This window comes from Dunckerocampus dactyliophorus, chromosome 2, assembly GCF_027744805.1.
Source record: "Dunckerocampus dactyliophorus isolate RoL2022-P2 chromosome 2, RoL_Ddac_1.1, whole genome shotgun sequence".
Taxonomy (NCBI): domain Eukaryota; kingdom Metazoa; phylum Chordata; class Actinopteri; order Syngnathiformes; family Syngnathidae; genus Dunckerocampus; species Dunckerocampus dactyliophorus.
The window spans coordinates 48,232,612-48,246,189 of NC_072820.1; the positions used below are offsets into that span (position 1 = coordinate 48,232,612).

Sequence of the window (13,578 nt, forward strand, 5' to 3'; positions counted from 1 at the left end):
ATCTTCTCCAAAAATACACCTTGCTGTCTAACCAGAGGAACCGTCAAGGAACATGATCGGGGGCTTTTCGCATGGAAAAACCGTGACGGGTCAAGAGGGCGAAACAGCTGCTTGCTGTGAACGCAGGCTCACACTTGTTTGTGTGTCGACACACACACGCACGCACATCATACAAACACAATGAGAAATGACACAATGACACATAAACCCGCCGACCCACTTTAGCAACCATGTTCTTGTCAGTAGGGTTCATGCTAAAAGTTCTGACCCACTTCAGCAGCTGATGATCCAGTAAACCTCGCGGGTCACTCGGCCTGACCTCTTCACCGTGACCTCCAGCGTGGGGACGCCGTGTTGATCCCGTCTCGGGTTCCTTGGTGGATTAAGGTGGTCCTGCTGGACTGAACGGCGACACACCTGACACCACATCAATATAACACACACACACAGGTGAGGTTTGCTAACAATGACATTTGAGCTAAAGACATCATGGATGCTAACAGCTGTGATTTGCGATCACCTGGAAGTTGAAGGTTTGGGTCTGTAGAATTCCAGCCTCATGCTTGGAAAAGAAACAAAATGGCTGCCTTTGGCAGACTCTAATAACTTGTTGTAGCTTCATAAAAATGTATTTTTATTAAAGGTCAACGTTATGTGGAATAAAACATAATATAGCATGTGACTATATTTAGCTAGCATTAGCTAGCTAGCTGGCTAGCGAGCTAGCTAGCTGACAAAGAAACAGTTTATGATGATGTGTAGTATCATACCAGGCCGCTAGGTGTCAGTAACGTCACTTTGCTAAGAAATAGCAATTGTACAGGTACAGTATTTCCCTGTTCTTCCTTATACTTTATAAACATCAACTGCTTGGACTGTTGAAGCTGAAATGGCTCATTTTAATGCATTGTTTGAGTTCTTTACTCGGCCCCGTTCCATAATTTGATCCCACACACTGATGTGCTGAAGGTGTGTTTTAGTGTTTTAGGTTTCTTTTTTTTTTTCTGGAGGTCATATTTCTCCTCTCTTGATGAGAAGAATTGTATTGCGTTTTTGTGTAGCAGGTTATTTTTTGCTTTATGCATAATTTTACCTGTTTGAATGTTCACCAGGTCAACAAATTTTAATAATTGGGATTTTAAAAATAAAGGGTTGGCATATTGTCTATAAGCGGCACTATGGATTATCCTAACTGACCTTTTTTGTCGTGCAGTTAGTGAGCGAAGTGTATTTTTATGTATATATTTATACATTTTTTTATTGTCACGTAGGGTTGCCAACACCAGTATTGAACGCACTTTGACCCCTATTGCTCGACACAAATTACTTTCAAATTATCGATCATGATCTCTGTCCATGTTTTTTTTCGATGGCTTGTTTCTGTTAGAGTCCCGCCTTTCTGCACGTCATTCTGGACTTGATTGGCCGGACTTTCACGCCTACGTGACGCATTAATTGGCTAATCTTAAACATCAACCACAAGCGACAGATTGTTCCAAATGTGGTGGTTCTTCTCTTCTACTGTGTTCCTGTTGTGTTTTTAATCAATGAGCCTCAGCACACAAACGGCCGTGTGCGTGTGCGTGTGCGTGTGCGTGTGCGTGTGCGTGGGGGCTCTGCGGTTTCCCGCCAAGGCTCGTGGAAACAGGAAGTCCAAGTTGATGGTTTGTGCACGCTCAACACTTTAGCTTTGACACTTCCTCACACATTTTCAGTTTGTTCACTTCCTGGTTGTGGTTGCTAGTCACTTCCTGTGTGCGAGTGTACCACTGAACTCTAAACTACTGGAAGGGGCGTCCCTGCTGACCCCATGAAGCCATTGGTCGGCCATCTTGCTTCACCCAAAAAAGCACACACGCATACACGTACATGTATCTTCATTCACTACATTTATTATGGTTCGGTATCAAAATTAACACGAATGAACAAAAATTCCATTGAAACAGAGTAAATGTACTAGACCCAAATCTCAAAATTTCCCTCCAGTTTAAGTTTTTTCCTACTTCTATGGTGTGAAATTACAATGCATAACAAGTCAATTTCAGTGTTCACAAGGTATTTGTTATGATAAGGATCTACGTAGTATCAAAGTTAAATGCTAGCATACCTTTAGAAGATGATCAGGAAAGTCAAATATTGTTGGAACTGCATTTTGTCCTAATCTAACAGTCTGGCCGGTCCTGTCGAAGTTCTCCTCAGTGAAATGACTTGAACAGAGTTGCGATCTGGCTGCAGGAATCCACCTGTCTCTCCGCATATTTACTACGCATTGCTTTAGAAGTTGAGCATTGCAGTGTGGAAATCTAAAGGAGAATAAGGGGTCATCTACAAATACAGTATTACCTCGCATAACGTAAACCTCCTTTTACGTAAATTCCACTGAACGTAAGGAATTTATTTAAAGTTTTTGCATCGTATTACGGAAGAAATTCCGTATAACGTCTTTTTTACCAATTACACTAGTGGTGCATCAAACTATGGGCATTGAAAAATAACAGTTGGACAACAAAAACACATAAAATAAATCACACAGAAATCGAGATTAAAGAAATTAAAAACGTAACAGAAAAGTGATAAATAAATAAAAATAAAGATAATAATAATAATAATAATTAAAGTAAGTTACACAAGGGGACATGAGCAATGAAAATTAAATAGAATTAAGGATATTGAAGTGGGAGCACAGCTTTATAGTCCTGATAGCTTTCTTGTTATTAGCAGAGGATATTGATTTGAGTAAAGCTTCAGTTCTTTCATGAAAACATCAAAAAGGGTTTCACTTTGGCAAATTTAAAGTCCGTGCAAGTTTTTTTTTTTTTTAAGTGGGTGCAAGTTCAGACGAACAGAGTACTGTACGCTTGGTGACGCCCTACAGTTTTATTCATTTACAGTCATCTTATTTATTACCTTATTTTATATTGGAATGTTACTCTACTATGTTTATGCTAACGTTTTCTTATATTTTCCCACCATATTTGGTGGACTTTGAATATTTTGAAGTGAATTTGGGAAGATCTTGGAACGGATTAGGCTATTTACATGTATTTTACGCTTCGCATGACATAAAAACACTATACCATAAAGGTTCTCGGAACGGATTATTTACGTTGTAGGGGCGTCTACTGTACTTAGATGAAAAGATGCTTACAGATTTAAAGTATCTATTTTTATTTAACTTTAATTCCTGCTATTTAATATTACAGACAAAAAAACTGCGCTTAGAATCGCCTGTATTAAACACCAAGTATTTTATTTGGTGTTATAAATGATTTGTTTTCAAGTGCCACTGTAATGGTAAACAAATTCTGAATCCAGTATGTGGCAGATAATGCATACCGCTATCTAAATATGGGGTGGAGGGTTAACCATGCAAACATTTCTCTTCAGCACACCTGCAGCTGATCAATAGCCAATTGCTGAGCCCCACTCCCACCCAAACATAACGGTGGATTGATACACCCATGAATGATACAGTCTCTCAAATCATTCTATACCAGTTTGTGTCAAGTTACAGCACTGCATGGTGAACTGCTGCTGTGGTCAGAAATAAAAGCACACGTGCGCGTGTGTGTGTGTGTGTTCATGATATCACCTGGACAGGTACAACCGTCTGCTCTGCGTAGTAATCCATCAAAACTGATATTTTCCAACCTTGCCCAATCTGCGCACATTACATTTTTTTTTCAAATAGATCAGACATCTTCCTTTATGGATATAAAATAACTCCATTGATGCACCAGATGATATCAGGCTAGATTTAGCCAACTTACGTTACCAAGTTATTTCAAATGAAATGTTAGCTTTAGTCATATGATTGGCATTTCTTCTGAGACAGCTTCACACTGCGCTGCACACACACACTCAGCAGTTCCTAGCTCTTCTGCTTCGTGCTTTTGTTGCTGCAATCAACACGATCACTGAGCACTGCCCAGATCAGCATACACGTACACGTCTGTGATCTGCATTCACATATTTGGGGATCACTCTTATTGAATAGAGTTTGAACTTGCAGCGTCTCGGCATCTCGAACTCCTCTTAGTTCACCTCCCACACGTACAGTAGATGTAAATCACAACTTCAAATCGTTGATTTGAAAACGTAAATGTATCATAGATGTAATCGTGCGTGCAGAACGCGTCAATCGCAGTCGGCTTTCTTGTTTTGGGTGAAACAACATGGCGACTTCTGTACTTCCGGTGGCGTCGGGCCTCTACGGTCAATCAACGCGCAGCAGTCGATCGGGTCCATTCCACGAGTAGAGTTCAGTGGCGTGTACACGTTTATAATTCCGCTCGGGGTCCACGCTAACTAAATCAGCTGATTGGTGCTTAAGATGATTGACAGTAGCGCGTGTGTGAATTGTTCCCGGATTTTTAAAATGATTTTTAGGAAGTTCCCTCTCCTTGAGAACGTTCCAAAGATGAGAAGATGAGTCAGCAGAAGTGATGAATTGTTGCCGAGGTCAACGAGTGTACGTGCGTGTGCGCGTCATAGGCTGAATGACCAGGACAAAGACTCCTGAGGTTTGAGGGGGTTTAGAGGATGTTGTTGGATTTTTAGATCCTGTTTTCTTCCTTTATCCCTCAGGAGGCAGGTGTACAGACACCCCCCTCCACCACCTCCGACGGCCTCCATCAAGCCCCGCCCCCTCATCCCACTCTGGCTGGCTCGTGAAAATTGTCCCCGCTATGACGGGAGCACCGGGACTTATGTAACTTTTAAAACACAAAAGGTCACTCGGAATTTAATCTGCGAATATTTCTAGCAAGGTGAAAATAAATGTAAATGTTAAAACGCCTCAAGACAACGTCTGTCTTTCATTAGCCATCGCTTTCAACTTTCCATGACATCATCAGCGCGCAGAAGACTGACGCCTTCGTTCTACTGCGGTGTGTGTGTGTGTGCGCGTGTGTGCGCGTGTGTGCGTTTTGGAAGGGTGGTGGTCTGGTGGTCAACGTTGACATTGCTTTTCCAAAACGACCCAGCGCTTGTCCAGGAAGGAAGAGTAAAATAAACCTACAGCACAAAACACGCTGCAGCCGCAGCGGGTGGCCGGGGGGAGGCGCTCGGGTTGCTTGTGTTCATTTTCGTTGCACGTCTGTTCTTTCCACGTTTACAGGAAGCTCAGCGAGTCCGTTTCCCACGCCGACCAACGCCACCAGGATGCTCCTGCAAGTCAACACGTCGACGTTTTACCTCGATTTCGGCTGTCACGAGGAAATGTGGCGGGCGTTAGATGATGTCATTCTTTAATTAGCATAATAAATATGCAAAAAACATGTAGAAATATAAACAAAACTGCCTTATGTTGCTTTTTTTGTGTTTTTTTTATGTCACAAGCAAGATGGAGACAAATATGATAGCTTTTAGCACTTTAGAAGGACCCGCTGCTCATTGAGAAGAGCAGTACGTGCTTTCATGTCCAATAAGACCAGAAAGTGTCACTAGATTTGTTGCATTTTTAAAAAAGAGTTTCTGGAGGTTCCCGAACTACTCGCTAAAGCTGGCAACACTGATCCTTCCTGCGACATCTTCTTATTCTCCATGAGGTGAAGCAGAGCTATGATGGCATCTGCTGGACGGAGTTGGAGCGACAAGCTACATTCACAGAGTCCCGTTATAATGTGTTTATGAGCGGGGGCCAACAGGTAGCGCCATTCCCACTTGTGGTGGGCCGCTACAAATATTTGTGTAGGTTGCTTTTGTTTTTTTTTTTTAATTACATCTTTAGTGTGTGCATAAAAAGCAAGAAGTGGGTCTCAAATGGCCCCCAGGCCATACTCAGGACACCCCAGCAACAGCATGTGCCGCAGTGGCGTTGCCTAATGGAGAGGTTTACAGCATGAAAGCAAATGAAGAGTAAAAAGTGTAGTGTTTCATGTAGCAGGACCAGGCCTTGTGTAAAAATACTTTTTTTTATTGGCGTTTGCACACAATCTAAAATTAGAAACAGTCATCAGTCTTGACAGGAGTGAGAGCTCGTCTCCACGGAGCATCTCTGATCGCTAAGAGGCCACATGCTAGCAAAGCAACAAAGCTCAAAGGTCAGGCGGCACAACAAGCGGACAGAGAAGAAAGTCATTGAGCAGCTGGGGGTGGGGGTGGAGTGGGGGGGGGACGGGGGCAGGTTCCTCCCCAGTGATGGAAGTCAGTCAGCCTGATGAGTGAGATGACGCACGACAGCCGACGACGGAAGAAGACGACTTCCTCTCCGTTTCATCTTCGTGGAGATGTTTTCTTCATGCCAACGCACCGAGAGGCCCCGCCCACCTCAAGGACACGCCAATAAATACGTGTATGCAGCCAACCAATCAATGGATCAATGACAAAGACTACATGGAGGCTGTAAGTTTACACTTCATTCATCTGACATACACACACATGCACGGGGCGCTTCACTCGCCCACGAGGTGGGCGGAGTTTAGACGAATGACAGCGGGGCTGTTTGCGAAGGGCTGGGGCGGGGGGGGGGGCACTCAGTCCCCCAGGATGACCTTGACAAAGGTCGCCACGTCGGTTTCTTTGGCCTCGTGAGAGGTGAAGAAGAGATGTTGCTGAGGAGAACAAGCCCTGTCAGCCACTAATGGTCTTACAGCGCCCCCCGGTGTACGAGGTGCACACTCACCATGAGCTCGGCGTAGGTGGGACGCTCTTTGGACACCTTCTTCAAGCTGCAAACCACAAGCCAAGAAGAAGAAGCGTAAGAGCAGGGTTTGCTTCAGATAAAAAGCACACACATGTACCACTGCGATGTGAAGTCCACAAACTCGGGGGAGAACTTCTCAGCAGGAAGTTGAGGCGAAGGTTCCTCCACCACCTGCTTCAGCTGCTGGAAGGGCGTGCCCCACGAGTCGTACGGGAAGCGCAGAATGGCGAGCTCGATCTGGAGAAACAAGTTGACAGCTAAACTAAGCTAGGCTAACGTCCATGCGTCTTCTCAAAGACAGACGGCGTGCTGGACTACCATGGTGATTCCTAAACTCCAAATGTCCGACTTGACGTTGTAGCCTTTCTGGTTGGTTTCAGGGTTGATCCTCTCCGGCTGTGGGACACAAGGGTCACATGAGGTCACTGAAGACAATCGGCAGGACGTACTCGCGTCTCACCGCCATGTAAGGCTTGCAGCCGGCGTCGATGGTTTTGGCCACGGAGTCCACCAGGTAGCCGCTGATGCCAAAGTCGCACATCTTCACCTGACCCTGCGTGTTGATCAACACGTTGGACGGCTTGACGTCTGCGAGCAGACACCACACCACCGTGACACCATCGCTTAGCAACCAACCAGACTCAGAGATGTTGTCTGACCTCTGTGGATGACCTGAAGATTGCTGTGAAGATGCTCCAACGCTTTGACGATCTGAAACACAAGAAGAACGTCAGCTGTAGACTTCATCCATGTTGTCCAACCCTGATCACATCATTGACTCACAGAGACGGCTATCTTTCCCAGGATGTCCTCAGGAATGGTCCGGTCCTTCTCGATGGCCTTCTTGTAGAACTTGTCTAGGGACGTGTCCATCAGCTCCATGCAGATCCACACGTCGCCCTGGCAACAACAACAACGTATGGTCCACCCTGAAGTGTTGTTTACGCCGCTAGCATCCAAGCTAGGCTGTGATTTTCCATTCCAAAAACAGTCAAGCACAAAGTGGCTAACAAGGAGGTCTTTCAGAATAAAAGCACGCACTTCCCTGAAGAGGGCTCCATAGAACGTGACGGTGTAGAAGCAGTCCACCGTCCTCATGGAGATGTCCAAGTCCATGAGCAGCCTCTTCTGCTCCTGCGTGTTGACGGTGGCGCGAATCCGCTAAGAGAACACAAACCTCGTTGACGTGCGTTGGAACGCTTTCACGGTTGGATGCCCACCTTGACGGCCATGATGACGCCGCTGGGGACGTGTCTCATCTTGTGCACGACGCCGTACGCGCCGTGGCCCAGCTCGCCGATCTGCTCCAAGTCGTCAGCCTTCACCTCGAAATTCTGCTCGCCACGAGGAAGGCGGGAAGAGAAGACGGTTTTGAACACATTTTTGTCTCACGCGTCTCATATGTTGCATGTCTCATGTGTCTCATGTCCACCACTGCAGCGAGAAGACGGAAGAGGATGTCACCTTGTCCCCGATGGTCACACACGCTTTGGAATCTAAATCTCTTGGCGGCCTGCAAGACAAGGACACCTGAGCAGCGTGGAGATGAATGAGTGAAGGATGACTGAATGAATGAGTGGATGATGAATGAGTGAAGGATGACTGTCAGTGAATGAATGAATGATGACTAGGTGAATGATAAATGAATGAGTTAATGAATGATGAATGACTGAGTGAATGATGAACGATGACTCAATGAATGAATGATGACTGATGAGCGAAGGATGAATGAATGAGTGAATGATGAATGGGTGACTGAATAAATGAGTGAACAATGACCGAGTGAATGAATGAACGATGACTGAGTGAATGAATTATGAATAACTGAAGGATGAACGAGTGGATGATAAATGATGGTTGAATGAGTGAACTAGTGAATGATGAGTGAGTGAAGGATGACTGTCAATGAATGAATGATGACCAATGAGTTAATGAATGACTGAGTGAATGAATGAATATGTTGAATGAGTGAAAGATGGATAAATGAAGGATGAATGAGTGATGGATAAATGAATGAAGAGCGGATGAATGAGTGAACAATGACCGAGTGAATGAATGACGGCTGAGTGAATTAATGGTGAATGAGTGAATGATGGCTGAGTGATTAAATGATGAATGAGTGAATGCACGGTGAATGAGTGAATGATGGATGAGCGAATGAATGATGGCTGAGAAAATTATGGTGAATGAGTGAGTGAATAATGACTGACTGAATGAATGATGACTGAGCAAATGCATGAATGATGACTGAGTGAATGATGACTGATTGAATGGTGAAAGGGTTACAGTGCGGCAGGAGGATGTTCAAAGACTTCTTTGGACAGTTTGAGAGCAGGCTTCTTCTTGCCTGCGGACACAAAACAAAGGTTGTCTTTATGAGGGACGTGTCCTCCACGTCAAAATGGATGACTACTTGACATGCTGGACAAGTGTTGATCATGTGACCTTTGACACAGGGTGACCCCAGGGGTGCAGGACAGTGGCAAACAGCAAGTACTGCTGACTATGGGGCGCTCTCACCACGGACTTTATTGTTTGTATCCCCAGAGGATGACAAGTCCTAACGTCAAGTTCTATCATCTCCAACTTCACAAGTCATACACGTTTTATAAGCTGCTTGGTGCTTCCAGGAGCTTTAAGTGCGTCCACGAGCTTGCGTGTTCTCCTAGGAGCTTCTATATGTTTGCATGAGCTCCACTGAACCTCAATGAGTTTCCTTGGGCTTCCATGAGCTTCTGGGCAGTTCTAGGAGCTCCTATGGGCTTTCATGTGTTTTTCGTCACGAGGGGGCGTGGCCTTCATTAGACCCACTGATTAGCATCACATGAGCACAGGAATGCAGCAGAAGGCGGCAGGAGACGTGCACGAGCAGGAAGACATTCAGTGCAATGAGCGTGCACGTCACACTGGTTGGCAAGGCGACACTCCAGCTGGAATTCCAACTATCCCAAATGTTCCTCATTGGAATTCCATGCTAATTAGCATACTGCCTTAGCCTTAGCGTTTCAATCAGCTTCCTTGGAGCTATAGAGGGCGGGGCTCGCATGCATGTGTGCGCGTGCGTGTGCATGCTGTTTGCAGGAAAAGAAGGTGAACTAACAGCTGTTTAGTTGTGTGGGTCAAAGGTCACAGGTGGTTGTGTAAGTGTGCACGCACTAGGAAGTTGACAGCTGCAGCTTGTCATGTGACCCCAGCTGCCCCCCACCCCTGCACGATTCCAATGCATCAATGCAACGTCGTGCACGCGCTCTGCTTTTGCACGACGCCGCAGGGTGTCAGCGCGGAAGTGTGCACCAGCGAATGCGTCAAGCCGGAAGTGCAAGTGACCCTCCTCCGCGTGCACGCGGCGACTCGTGCATGTCCTTACCTCCCTTGGCCTGAGACATGTGTCCTCTGCTGGGGTGGGGGGGAGGGGAGCCGTCCCTCTCGCTCCCGCCCTCCATGGAGCCTCGCGATGGGGCTCGTGCAGCACACATGCACAACGCAAACACTCGGTCCGCATGCACGTCCGCCGCGTGAGTGTCCGCGCACGGAGCGCCGCTGCAGTGGCGAGCGTCGTGCACGAAGGAGTCGTGCAGGGAAGCTACATGGCGGGCCGACACGGGCGGCTGTGCTCCCAACTTGGATCTCAGCAGAACCAGGGCAGGCGAGCTCTTCCTGCTCGACCGGCCGCGATGCATCATGGGAAGAGTAGTCCTCAGTCCCATCCCTTCATGACATTGATCTGTTCGTCCCTGTGCCGATTTGATCGTAACAAAGTAGGAAGTAATGCAGTATTTGGACACAAATAAGTTTTAATCATGAAAAGTAGAAAGAACTGAAGGAGCAACAAGCAGCAGACTAATAGATGGACTATACAATAGAATATGAGAACAGAATAGCACCATTACATGAGAAAAAAGCAGCTCTTCTCAAACAGAACCGTCACGCTGATCCACTTAGACCCAAAACCTCGTCAATTTGGAAGTCTCCTTCTCTTTTTTTCATTTTCATTTCTTGTCCAATCACTTTTTCGTCTTTGTTTTTACTGCGGCCTTCCTGTCCAAATATGGTCACAACAAACCTTCTTGGCCTGATTGGTCGGTCACGTGACCAGCTGGTTCTGTGACATGTTTGAAGGCGCACTCTTTGTCAATCGTGATATTTTTGTCAAGCGGTGTAATTCAGTAACCGGCCCGCTAGGTAGTGCGTCAACACTCGCTTGTCAGTTGACGTTTGAGGAGATCCAAAGGCGTGGTTCCGATTGGGAATGTGGGCTCAGTTCTTGGTGGCGATGAGGTTCTGGTATAGAGGTTTGACCACAACATGGAGCAGCAGGGATCCGTCCAGCAGGTATTCCGAGGAGCGGCGGTACAGGTCGGCCTCGGCCAGGAAGTCGCCGTTCTCCTCGGTGCTCTGGTGGAAGTTGTACACGTGCTTGACCAGGACCCTGCCCTGCTGTTGGGCCAGTACCAGTACCGTCTTCTGGAAACTGACGCCGGCAAAGTCAGCACTGGACGTGGCGGGCGTGATGATGATGCGGGGGCGCCCCCCTTCCACCCGCGTGGGCTGCATGGCGCCCGTCTCTGTGTACATGGGCCTCATGCTGAGCGGCAGCCAGCGCGGCGAGAACAAAACGTTCCACGTGACCCGCTTGCTGGCATCGTGACCACTGGGCCCGAGCTGCGTCTGGAAGCTGGTACTGCGGTCGTCACGGGTTGGGTTGCTGATGACCCAGGAGGACCCCCAGAGCGGCGCCAGGTAGTTCCTCGGCACAAAGAGGCTACAGTTGACGTCGAAGAACTTTGCCATGTGCACGGGCGAGGCCGAGTGGAACTGGTAGGACATATAGAGCAGGTCCCGCACAGACTCCTGATAGCGGGCCAGAACCACAGACTGGGTCTGCAGGCGGAAGAGCTCGCGCGGCGGCATCATGGCGTAGCGCACGGCTCTTAGCGCATTCTCTGCCGTCAGGCCGTCGGGGCGGTTTTGTACGATCCAGGCCTCCAGCGCCGCAAAGAGCTCCATCTCGCTCTGCAGGACCAGGTCGGAACGCTGCAGCAGCGACATGAGCAGCTGGCTGCTAAGCCCCGCCCACTCACCGCTCTGCATCACCGACGACAGGTTCCAGGCCAGGTACTGGAGGCAGCTGTCCCTCAGCACCATGTCACCGGCCTGCACCGCGTACTCGTACCATCCCGCCACGTGGCCCGATGGCGAGTCCCTGGCCAGGTTCTGCGTCATGTAGCGCGTGATGCCCTGCTGCAGCGGCCCCACTTGGTACTTGGTGGCCAGTTGGTGCAGGGGCGTGGCCTGGTTCAGACGCAGAGAGACATCCCCACAGTAGAGGTACCTGTGGGGACAGCAAGTAGATGCTGAGCGAGCATGGCAGGCGCCTGCAGGATGCGTTTGATTCTTCTCACCTGACAAACTTGTCAAAAACGGCGGCGCAGTCGGCGCTCTCCCTCAGCGTCAGCGTACTGCCGTTGCGGGCCAGCAGCAACTCCTCGAAGACCGGACTCTGCAGGGACAGAACCAGCGCGTGGGCCGGGATCAGCTTCACCTCATCGGCGTTGGGCGTCTCCACCCGCAGCGTCACGTCGCTGCCGTTACCCTGAAGGAGCAGCGCTTCCAGACGCTGCACCAGCGCCAGCGAGTGGCTGATGGCGTCCACGCCGCCACCATCTTGGCCGTCATCCACCTTCAACGGGCCTTGGGATTGGGACGAAGAGGAGATCAAACATCCGCAGACACGGTTCAAAAACAAGCAAGTTCTGCTGGCTGTTGTCCTGGTCCGCTTAGTAGGACATCGGGTCATTGATCAGATCAGACACATTGTGGGTCACATTTAATTGTATTGATTGACGTATTGATCCGTTTCTTGGCTTGTCACCAACACATTTTCATCTTCTAACGCTTCAACATCTGGAATGGACTCCCGTCATTGGCAAACACTTAAGTGATTTCTGAAAAACAACCTAGGAGGAAACTTTCAGAACCAACAGTGCAGGAACCTACAAGTCGAGAACTTTTGTGTGGAAAGATCTACAGTTTCCGTCTCCATGCCTTCATCTGATTGGAACTCCTAGCGCTCTATTTGGTTGCAGAGATGTTTCTGCTTCATCTTCAGTGAGCGAGGAAGTGAAAGAAAAGAAAAGTTGAGAGGTACCTGCTGTCCCCGCCCGCGCGCACAAAGCCAGAAGCAGCATGTAGACGTACGCAGACATCTTCTCCTTCTTCTCCATCTTCTTCTCCTTCCGTGCGTGCGTCCTGCCGGCCCGGGAGGTTGACGCGTTTACAGTGTGGGCTTGTCAGCTGTTCTCGCCACACACGAGCTTCATCGATTGGTGGGCGGAGCCAGAGATGTCCCCCGTGTGGCGGACCACGCAGCCTTGACGAGAGTTGACGCCTGCCCTCGAGTCTGAAGTCGTCCAGACGGGAGCGAGTGTCGAAAAGTTTCTAAGGTGACCCAGTGAAGTGCGCGGTTGCCATGACAACACTCGGCTTCAGGCGCCAGCAAGCCTCATCGGCGCCATCGATGATGTTCATGATTTGAAAGTCTTTGTTAGTGTGTGAACGTAGAGCACGTAGATTGATCCAACACACAGAGCCCAGCTGCTCCACAAAGAACCTGGAAAGATCTTTTTTCACTTTACAGATCACGTCACAGTCACAATGAAGGTCAAGGTCACAATGAAGGTCAACTGCAGCTCTGTGACTCAGTTGTTGCACTTGCACACTGTTTGCAGCCTCTTAACATAAAAACACTTTAAATGTGTCCAAATGTGTGCTAATTGGACTCATCAAGACTCTAAGTGATTACAGGAAACATTTAGGAGTGGTTGTCATGTGACAGTCATGTGACTATCTCAGGATATGGCTTCCCCAAAGTGGCAGTGTGTCAGTTAACCTAGTTCATTTCCAAAAGCTCATTTTTTTGCCTTTAAAGCTCA

At 48.0% G+C, this 13,578-nt stretch overlaps 2 protein-coding genes across 3 annotated transcripts; both read right to left on the reverse strand.

Moving 5' to 3' along the window:
• Positions 1 to 5,896: 5,896 nt before the first annotated feature.
• On the reverse strand, positions 5,897 to 10,302 carry map2k6 (mitogen-activated protein kinase kinase 6). The gene is made up of 12 exons (XM_054766703.1): positions 10,014 to 10,302; positions 8,933 to 8,993; positions 8,111 to 8,159; positions 7,867 to 7,980; positions 7,688 to 7,807; positions 7,430 to 7,546; positions 7,306 to 7,357; positions 7,107 to 7,234; positions 6,965 to 7,042; positions 6,744 to 6,883; positions 6,626 to 6,671; positions 5,897 to 6,554 (listed from the first exon to the last, which is right to left on the reverse strand). The coding sequence occupies exons 1-12, from the start codon at positions 10,120 to 10,122 to the stop codon at positions 6,477 to 6,479; spliced, it is 1,092 nt and encodes a 363-aa protein (XP_054622678.1). The 5' UTR covers positions 10,123 to 10,302; the 3' UTR covers positions 5,897 to 6,476.
• A 175-nt stretch (positions 10,303 to 10,477) lies between these two features.
• Positions 10,478 to 13,233, reverse strand: btbd17a (BTB (POZ) domain containing 17a). 2 transcript variants are annotated; one of them, XM_054767309.1, is made up of 3 exons: positions 12,795 to 13,232; positions 12,049 to 12,337; positions 10,478 to 11,978 (listed from the first exon to the last, which is right to left on the reverse strand). In XM_054767309.1, the coding sequence occupies exons 1-3, from the start codon at positions 12,868 to 12,870 to the stop codon at positions 10,904 to 10,906; spliced, it is 1,440 nt and encodes a 479-aa protein (XP_054623284.1). In that variant the 5' UTR covers positions 12,871 to 13,232; the 3' UTR covers positions 10,478 to 10,903. The 2 variants fall into 2 exon arrangements, with proteins under 2 accessions (XP_054623284.1, XP_054623283.1); XM_054767308.1 differs by having other exon boundaries at positions 12,049 to 13,233.
• Positions 13,234 to 13,578: the final 345 nt, after the last annotated feature.